General features: G+C 51.6%; 1 protein-coding gene across 1 annotated transcript; it reads left to right on the plus strand.

The window, feature by feature from the left end:
• Positions 1 to 660: 660 nt before the first annotated feature.
• On the plus strand, positions 661 to 6,969 carry LOC130878793 (serine protease 33-like). The gene is made up of 5 exons (XM_057776919.1): positions 661 to 790; positions 1,249 to 1,411; positions 3,424 to 3,704; positions 5,000 to 5,163; positions 6,703 to 6,969. Exons 1-5 carry the CDS (start codon positions 661 to 663, stop codon positions 6,967 to 6,969), a joined length of 1,005 nt encoding a protein of 334 aa, XP_057632902.1.
• Positions 6,970 to 7,268: the final 299 nt, after the last annotated feature.

Here is a 7,268-nt window from a genome sequence, read left to right on the forward strand (position 1 = left end):
GCAAGCCCTTCTCCTTGCATAATGTCTGAGAGGGCCCCTGGAGCCAAAGAGCCAGGCCCATGGCTGCCCTCTGGTGGACACTGGTGGACAGTGTGACTTGGGGTAGGGGCTGATTGGAACATGGATGACTGATGGGACAGAGTGAGGCTTGGTTGACCAGGACATCCTGGGAATCAGCTCAGGTCTCTCTGTCCTCCCATCTCTTGGGGTCCTTGGACACAGCAATACAGAACAGAAGGTGGAAATCTCTGACTTTGCCCCTCTGGGGTTTGGTCACATCCTTTACCCCAGAGTCTCAGTTCCAGAGCTGTGGGGTGTGATCAGAACAGCTCCTGAGGAGCCTGGGTGCGTCCTGTGGTTGGTGCAGTGCCAGGCACACTATGCACTGGTCCCACGTCAACAAAAGATGAGGGTTGTGGATGCTCGGACTCCTGGATCAGGATGGGGAAGACCAGAGGACCCCAGAGCATGCGGCATGTGGGGAGACTAGGGTCTCCGGGCCCAGGAGAGGTGGGGGTGTTATGCCTCTCCCAAGGCTGCAGGGCAGGTGTGGAGGCTGGGCCCCACCCAGGGCAAGCCCAGAAACTGCCACAGACTTGCAGTCACCTTCCTCCTTCCTGGAGTGTCGTCTGGAAATCCCTGGCCTCCAGCAAGTGTGTCATGGAGCTGGCCCTACCTGCCTTCCTATTTACCCTGTTTCCTGGAGCCCTGCTGGGGAGCGAGAACCCCAGAACCGACTCCTACAGCTTGTCCCCTACAGCAGGCAGCCCTAGCGCTCCCCTGGATTCCGGTAAGATGGGTGGGCGAGGAGCAGTAACTTCAGGAAGATGTGTGGAATGTGCGATTTGTGGCTAGGATGTTTGTTTTGTTTGTTTGTTTTTGTTTTATTTTTTAGTTTTCTTCTATGTATTTTAGTTTTGAGACCAGGTCTCATTGTAGCCCAGATTGACCTCTATTTTATTATATAGTCAAAGCTGGCCTTCTACTGATCCTGATCCTCCTGCCTCAGCCTTCAAGTCTTAGGAATACAGGAAGGAGCCAGCAGGAGCATAGGTTTTGAGGCAGACCCAGAGAGCTGTCTGACTCTGGTTCCTTGTGGCCTTGTATGAGCAGGTGCTGTTAGGGGCCAGGCATGGGGGCATCCTCTGGCCCAGGGGTTGTGACAGATGAGCCAGGTTTGAGGGCATACGGGAGGGCAGAGTGGCCCTGTGTCACCCATTTCTGATTTTTTTGTTTTTGTTTTTGCAGTGTGTGGACGTCCCAGCGCTTCAGGCCGCATTGTGTCTGGGCAGGATGCCCAGCCAGGCGAGTGGCCTTGGCAGGTCAGCGTGAGGGAGAATGGGGAGCACGTGTGTGGGGGCTCCCTGATTGCTGAGGACTGGGTGTTGACGGCTGCCCACTGCTTCAGCCAGTGAGTGTTTCCCTAAGGGTCACGCGGGCTGGCGCCAGCTGGACTTTCTCACTTCCCTTCCAGACGCCCTCCTCTCTCCATTTAAACTGTAACCTCTACCTACTATGACAGGAGACGAGACAGGGCCCTGCTCCTTCAGTATTGAAATGTCTACCTGTTTCTGGGCTGGCCCTGGTGAGTCAGTCACCTAGTCTTATTTCCAAGAATCAACTATTGGGTGGAGGGGATGGCTCAGAGGGTAGGAGGACTTGCTGTACAAGCATAAGGCCTTGAGTTCAAATCCCCTGCCCAAATTCATGTAAAAAGCTAGGTGTGACCAGTACTGGTGTGTGTGTGTGTGTGTGTGTGTGTGTGTGTGTGTGTGCACGCGCGCGGAGACAGAAGGATCTCTGGGGATTGCTGACCTCCAGTGTAGCTCTTGGTTCTGTGATAAGGTCTGTCTCAAGGTCAAGGTCAAGGGTAATAGAGAAAGAACAGGGCATCTGATATCAATTCTCTGCTTTCTATAGAATGCACAGGAGCCTTCACACCCACCAACACACACACACATACAGACACACACACAGATACACAGACACACAGACACAGACTCTAACACACAGACACTCACCACACACACACCAACACACAGACACATACACACCACACACACCAACACACAGACACACACACACCACACACCAACACACAGACACACACACACCCAAACACACAGACACATACACACCACACATACCAACACCGACACACACACACCCCAACACACAGACACATACACACCACACACACCAACACACAGACACACACACACCCCAACACACAGACACATACACACCACACATACCAACACAGACACACACACCCCAACACACAGACACATACACACCACACAACCAACACACAGACACACACACACACCACACACCAACACACAGACACACACACACACACCCCAACACACAGACACATACACACCACACATACCAACACAGACACACACCCCAACACACAGACACATACACACCACACATACCAACACAGACACACACCCCAACACACAGACACATACACACCACACAACCAACACACAGACACACACACACACCACACACCAACACACAGACACACACACACACACACCCCAACACACAGACACATACACACCACACATACCAACACAGACACACACACCCCAACACACAGACACATACACATCACACACCCCAACACACAGACACACACACCCCAACACACAGACACACACACACCCCAACACACAGACACACACACACCACACACCCCAACACACACACACCAACACAAAGACACACACACACCAGCACACCCCCACACCCCCACACGCACACACACAAAATCTTGAAAACAGTTCTCTGGAACCCAAGGTCTTTGTGTAAGTATGCATGCATATGTGAAGTGTGTGTTCATGTGTGTGTGCGAATGTGGGCCCAGACACACCTCAGCCAGTGTGTGAAGATCAGAGGACAACCTTGGGTGTCAGTCCTTGCTTTCACCTGGCTTCTGGAGACAGGCTCTCTCTTTGGGTCCACTGCTGCGCACACCTGGCTAGTTGGTCAGCAAGCGTTTACTGACTCTGCTGTCTTCACCTCCCTCCTCTCCATAGGACAGGCCGGGCACAACTTTTATGTGGGTTGCGGGCATCCAAACTCAAGTCTTTATGCCTGTACCACAAGTATCCTTACACACTGACCCATCTCCCCAGCACCCCAAGAATCCAAGATCTTGAATGTACTGCTCAATAGCCAGGTGGCCTTCCAATGGGTGGCTTGACTTTGCTAGTTGTGTTCCTTACCTGAAACATGGAGGACATGATAGTAGACCTAAGTTACAGGATCATTAATGGTGGCCCTTAAAAGGGGGTGCTTGGCATTGCTTCCATGTGCTTAGCTCCCAGAAAAGCCCAGCGGCAATATTAGAGCCTCCAAATGAAGATTGTCTTTCATTTTCACCTTTGACCTTCCCATTCTCCCCAGGATGCAGCCCCTGTCTGCCTACACAGTAATGCTGGGTACCATCTCCTCCTACCCTGCGGCCAATGAGCCCAAGGAACTGAGAGCTGTGGCACAGTGCGTCAAGCCCTTGAGCTATTCAGAAGATGAGCACAGCAGTGGAGACATCGCCCTGGTGCAGCTGGCTTCATCTGTCTCTTTCAATGAGTACATCCTTCCAGTCTGCCTCCCGAAATCCGGAGACTCCCTGCGCCCTGGCACCCAGTGTTGGGTCACGGGCTGGGGGAACACCGCCACAAATACACGTAAGGATGTTTGGTAGCAGGGTAGGGGGAGAGTGGAAATGTGTGTTCAACAAGGGCCCATCTTGACACTTTCCTCAGCCCCCACCCTCAGACAGGATCCATACAGAGTTATGCAAAGAATGCCCACCACAAAGGGTGCATTGAAACATTGCCAACTGGCTGCTACCAGCCCCCTAACATTTAATAACCAGAAGGATAGTGTTACAGCCGGCACGGACTGAGGGATGCCGATCTGTCTACACAACAATCTTCCTGCTACCTTTGCTGCCTTGTCCCTTGTGGACAGTGCTTACCAGGGGCAAATTGGGCAGCCTTCACTAGCTGATGGGGTTCTGGTTCTCTTGCCAATGTGCTCTCAAGAGTGCTGGCCAGGTGGGGTGGGGTTAGTGCCAGGGGTCCATGGCCTGATGCCGTCTAAGGCATTTCCATTTCAAACTGCCATCAGCATGGCTCCCATCCCTGCCGTCATAACTGTGATTTCATCTTGTTTTAGTGTCCGAGGCTAAACCAGATAGGTGTTCAGTCTCAGTTCAGGAGACCAGAAGCCTGAAATGAGAGTATTATCCGACCTCAACTCTTTCAAGGCTCTAGGGAGGACCCCTCTTTGACTCTCAACCTCTGCCAGTGCTGGGCGATCCATGGTTCTTAGCTGCATCACTCCAGTCTTGGCCTTGGGGTTCACACAGACCTCCACTGCATGAGTCTCCCCAGGTCCCCTCTCTCTGACTGTTAAGGGCCTCTCATCCTGATCCACTGTGACCTCAGTCACATCTGCAAGTCTTCTGCTTGATGACAAGGTTACATTCTGAAGTTTTGGGTAGATGTGAATTTGGGGCCACCTTGTTTAACCCACTCGGCACCTAAGTCACCTTTGATTTGATATCTGGAATGCTAAGAAGAGCAGGGTCACGTGATGGACGTGACTTGACCACAGGCAGTGTCCTGAAACCAGGTATAGGCTCTTGCTTGTAGTCTTGTAACCTCACCCCGTGTGCATCCCCTTCCGTTGTCTTGACACTGGGAGAGAAGCTGAGACCCACAGAGCCGTCACACATCTGACTGTGTGTCCAGCTGGGGGAGGAAGAACCAAGATCTCCGCAGCTTGTGACTGTGAGGACAAATCTACGTTCTCATCCTGGGGTACCACCTTTTCAGAACGTTCAGGATTTCATGTGGGGAAATATGGCTCTGTTGAAGAAGCAGAAGAAATGGCCCCAACCACAGTTCAGTTAAACTGTGGAGCTGGGAGGAGATGGAGCATCTTCTTCCTCTAACTCTGCTCTCTCCAATTCCAGCTCTCCAACCACCATTCACCCTGCAGGAGTTGGAGGTGCCTCTTATTGATGCCCAAACCTGCAATGCCTACTACCAGGAGAACTCCATTTCCAGCACGGAGCCTGTCATCTTGGAAGATATGCTGTGTGCTGGCTTCGTGGAAGGCGGGAAGGATGCCTGTAATGTGAGTGAGCCATACCCAGACAGTGGCCCCTCACCAGTAACCCCAGTGGGCAGGGCGTTCCTCTCCCATCACACTGAGAACCTTCCAGAAGGACTGGGCATTTTATAAGACAACAGTACCACTACTATCACCAACACACACACACACACACACACACACACACACGAGCTAGAAAAGAAACCCTGATGCTGTCTCCCTTTCAAATATCATATTTGGCCGGGCGGTGGTGGCGCACGCCTTTAATCCCAGCACTTGGGAGGCAGAGGCAGGCGGATCTCTGTGAGTTCGAGACCAGCCTGGTGTACAAGAGCTAGTTCCAGGACAGGCTCCAAAACCACAGAGAAACCCTGTCTCGAAAAACCAAAAAAAAAAAAAAAAAAAACAAATATCATATTTGAAGGGCTGGGAAGATGGTCCATTGTTGCATCACAAGCATAAAGAACTGACTTTGAGTCTTCAGCACCCATGTATTAAAAGAAAAAGATAAAAGCTGGGTGTGATAGCACAAAATCTATAATGCCATCACAGGGGCCCGTGTGTGTGTGTGTGTGTGTGTGTGTGTGTGTACGCACGCGTGCGTGCGGCAGGACAGAGACAGGCAGCTTTCCAGAGGCTCGCTGGCCAGTCAGTCAGAGACCCTGTCTCAGAAAGTAAGGTGGGGAACGAGAGAGGACATCAGTGTTGACCTCTGGCCTCTATGTGCACACGCAGGAGGGGACACATCTCTCCACCACATGCCTCACCTCTCTCAAATAAAATAGAATAAATATCATCAGAGTGTGGGGGTATGGGTCAGTGGTAGAGGGTTTATCAAATGTTTGAAAGGCCTTGGGCTCTGCCCTTGGTAGAGAAAGGGGCGGGAGACAGAGAGAGAGGGAGGAGAGAGAGAGAAAGAGAGAGGAAGAGAGACTGAATAAGAGCCTTTGACTGTATTTTCCCGAGAAGCAGGCCACTTTCAAGCTTGCTTGGTTTTATCCTGTCTCGTTTGCTCTTCTACACACCCTGACTGCCAAGTCCCTCTTGATTGCTACTTTAAAGAGATTTCTTTTTTTAAAAAAATATTTATTTATTTATTATGTATACAGTGCAGGCCAGAAGAGGGTACCAAATCTCATTACAGATGGCTGTGAGCCACCATATGGTTGCTGGGAATTGAACTCAGGACCTTTGGAAGAGCAGACAAAGCTCTTAACCACTGAGTCATCTCTCCAGCCCTCAAAGAGATGTCTAGATAAAGCTAAACAAACCGAAGCAAGCAGCATTGTCTTGAAATGGCCCCTGCGCTCAGCTCTGAACACACAGCTGTGGTGTTTAGAGACAGGTTGTGTGTCCCATTTGATAGGGGTTTCCACTCACCTTCAGTTCTCAGTCACCCAACCATGTGACTTTCTAGGAACTTCCAATTCATTGATCCTGTATATTCTGATGAAGAAAAGAGCCAGGTGGGACTAGGTTGGAGAGCTCTGAATTCCTACCTGTGTAATAAAGGCAGCGGGCTCAAGCAACCTCAACACCTTTGGATCCCTTCTTTCTCCCCAGGGTGATTCCGGAGGTCCCCTGGTCTGTGGCATTGATGGTGTCTGGATCCAGGCAGGGGTGGTGAGTTGGGGAACTGATTGTGCCCTTCCCAAGAGACCAGGTGTTTACACCAACGTCAGCGTCTATACCTCATGGATTACGAACACAATGTGGAACTCAGCCCAAGAAGTGAAGAGTTTCTCTCCGAGCCTTTCAGGGACCTCAGTCTCTGGCCTCTTGCTGTTCCTGGCATCCCTGGCTAGCACCTTATGCTTCCTGGGGCCCTAACCTGCAACCTCAATATCCCAACCCCTGTATTTGGAACTTTTGTCCTCTCTCTGCCCCCAGGCTAGAGCGGCTTCTCTCAGGGACCCCCTTCTTGTGCCCTCCTTGCGTAGCCACATAAGTGTGCCCTCCGTGGTCTGCTTTCCACGGACTCTCTCCTCACTCCCACAGAGGCCTAAGACCCTTGGAACCATCAGCTAAGTCTGGTCTCCTGGCCCCCAAGGGCCCTGAGCAGGGGATGTCTTTGAATTTCTAGGAGCAGAGGGACAAGAATCTTTCTTGCCTCTCACTCCAGGGCAGAG

This window comes from Chionomys nivalis, chromosome 7 (genome assembly GCF_950005125.1).
Source record: "Chionomys nivalis chromosome 7, mChiNiv1.1, whole genome shotgun sequence".
In the NCBI taxonomy this organism is placed as follows: Eukaryota; Metazoa; Chordata; class Mammalia; order Rodentia; family Cricetidae; genus Chionomys; species Chionomys nivalis.

Coding starts and splice junctions, on each gene's coding strand:
- LOC130878793 (XM_057776919.1), top strand. CDS start 661: ATGGAGCTGGCCCTACCTGCCTTCCTATTTACCCTGTTTCCTGGAGCC. Junction 791..1,248: donor TAGCGCTCCCCTGGATTCCG/GTAAGATGGGTG, acceptor TTGTTTTTGCAG/TGTGTGGACGTCCCAGCGCT. Junction 5,164..6,702: donor GCGGGAAGGATGCCTGTAAT/GTGAGTGAGCCA, acceptor CTTTCTCCCCAG/GGTGATTCCGGAGGTCCCCT.